Source organism: Octopus sinensis, linkage group LG18 (assembly GCF_006345805.1).
Source record: "Octopus sinensis linkage group LG18, ASM634580v1, whole genome shotgun sequence".
Taxonomy (NCBI): Eukaryota; Metazoa; Mollusca; class Cephalopoda; order Octopoda; family Octopodidae; genus Octopus; species Octopus sinensis.
Window position 1 is genome coordinate 5887103 of NC_043014.1, and position 2317 is coordinate 5889419.

At 38.6% G+C, this 2317-nt stretch overlaps 1 protein-coding gene across 1 annotated transcript in view; it reads right to left on the minus strand.

The window, feature by feature from the left end:
• Nucleotides 1-215: 215 nt before the first annotated feature.
• LOC115221774 (short-chain collagen C4-like) overlaps nucleotides 216-2317 on the minus strand; it is a 21816-nt gene continuing 19714 nt past the window's right edge. Inside the window, exons 3-4 of the mRNA XM_029791996.2 lie at nucleotides 1432-1506; nucleotides 216-1031 (exon numbers count right to left, since the gene is read on the minus strand). Coding sequence (XP_029647856.1) covers nucleotides 535-1031; nucleotides 1432-1506 — 572 coding nt within the window. The 3' untranslated portion in view covers nucleotides 216-534. The remainder of the gene's footprint in view (nucleotides 1032-1431; nucleotides 1507-2317) is intronic.

The window sequence follows — 2317 nt, forward strand, 5'->3', positions numbered from 1 at the left end:
GGAAATGGTGCAAGGTGTGAGGGTTACGTGTTCCGGTTATGAGGATGTCAACTAATCTTGTGGCGGGGTCACGAGTTTGTATAGATACAGATAAAAATAAAATAGGTGACGAGAGGATTACTACTTACATTCCTGTGAAAAATGATGGAACCATCTTATATTTCTATGATATTACTTCAAGTGGGGTTTATTGATATTTAAGACAGAACGCAAAATACAGTTAAACGAAATACAATTTTATTTCCACATTTTAGTTTTATGAACTGATCCTTATACAATGTTTATCTAGAATTATTCACTCAGCTTTGCATTGTTCTATTAGCATAATTCTCACATTCTCTGGCGCCGATTTTCTCTCCATTATAATATTTTTCTGTTAACTAGTAGCGCAGAGTATTCTAACGATTTATATAACTTCGATAAAATATTATCAAACAGAATTTAAAATGTCTATATTGTTTTATGGTATTATATTATGTCTTGTAATTGGTTAACATAAGTTTTCATAGAGAAGCAAATTCAATTATATTCCCTTCAATATTTACTGCACACAACGCAGGTTAATATGCGACCATAGACATACGGTGGACATGGCAATGAACCACAAATTCCCTTCACAAAATATAATAACGCTCCATTTTCGTTTCTGTAACCTGCTGGATCAGCTTCTGGTGCATAGTCCACACACACATATTCATGCCTGCCCTTCTCAGCATGACCCTCGGTCATCAAATATCCTGAATATTCAGCTGTCCAACCAGCGTAACACTTTGTCCTGGCTGGTAACATCATAACAACAGCAGGTTGTCGTGTCAAACAGACAGCGCATGGAACGTTGTGATCTTGAATTGATTCAGAGTTAGCATAAGAAAAGATTTTTTTCTCATTGGAATATAGTTGATATTCACTGCCATATATGTGACCCCCATTTGCATCTCCTCGAGTGTAATTGGCCCAAATGGGGTCGTTAGGTAGACATAAGAGATTACTTCCGCCGCCTGTTTCGTTAAAAGGTGATCCACCAACCACACCTAGAAATGGTAAGAATAAATCAAATAAAGAAAATATTAAGTAAAGTGAAATAAGAAAAACGCGGATTAAAAGAAATCCTTGAAAAGGAATTTTTAATTGGTGATTATAAATAGACACACATACGTGTGTGTGTGTGTGTGTGTTGGCGCGCCCGCGTGTCTGTGTGTGTCTGTGTCCGTGGTTAAGTATAAGTGTGTGTGTGTGTCTTTGTGTCTATGTGTGTAATCTATGTGTGTAATCTCAAGAGAATCTATAATCGCCGTTTAAAACGTGTTATACTATAATAGGACAAACGTTTGTGTAGATCAGAAAGAAGGAGGGAGAGGGAGAGAGGAAGAGAAAGGGAGAGAGTGAGAAAGAAAGAAATAGAGAGAGAGATTAGAAACAAAATATACTAACCATCATATACCAGTCTGGAATTACGTGCACATTTTGTTCTACCCCACCGGGTATACAGGGATCCAGGACCGGGTCCTGCGAAATTGCGAAGGAAACAATTTAGTTTAAAAGAAAATAATTGGTGAACCATGTGGGAGAGAATTTCTTGGCTAGGAATTAATGAATTGGGGAGACAATGATTAGAAGATAGGAAGGAAGGAAGGAAGGAAGGAAGGAAGGAAGGAAGGAAGGATGGAAGGAAGGAAGGAAGGAAGGAAGGAAGGAAGGAAGGAAGGAAGGAAGGAAGGAAGGAAGGAAGGAAGAAGGACGGAAGGAAGGAAGGAGGAATGAAGGAAGGAAGGAAGGAAGGAAGGAAGGAAGGAAGGAAAGAGGGAAGGAAGGAAGGAAGAAGGAAGGAAGGAAGGAAGGAAGGAAAGAAAGAAGGAAGTAAGGAAGGGTGAGAGGGAAGGAAGGAGGGATGGAAGGAAAGAAGGAACGAAGAAACAAAGAAACAAAGAAAGAAAGAAGGAAAGAAAAAAGGTAGAAAAAAGAAAGAAAGAAAGAAAGACAGTAAGGCAGATAGAAAGAAAGGAAGGGAGGAAGGAAGGAAAGAAGGAAGGAATGAAAGGAGGAATGAACGACGGAAGGAAGGAAAGAGGGGTTGGAGGAAGAAAGGAACGAACGAACGAAGGTTATGTAGGACAGAGGATTTAATGAGTTAAGAAAGAAAGAAAGAAAGAAAGAAAGAAAGAAGTAAGGAAAAAAACAAACAAACAAACAAACAAAGGGTTTGAAAATTCTTTCTCCTCTGAACGCAAAGCTGATTCCGAGAAATAGACCCCCACGCCTGGGGGTGAATGTATACTTTTAGTTACTGGTAAAGATTTGCATGATTCATCACTAATTC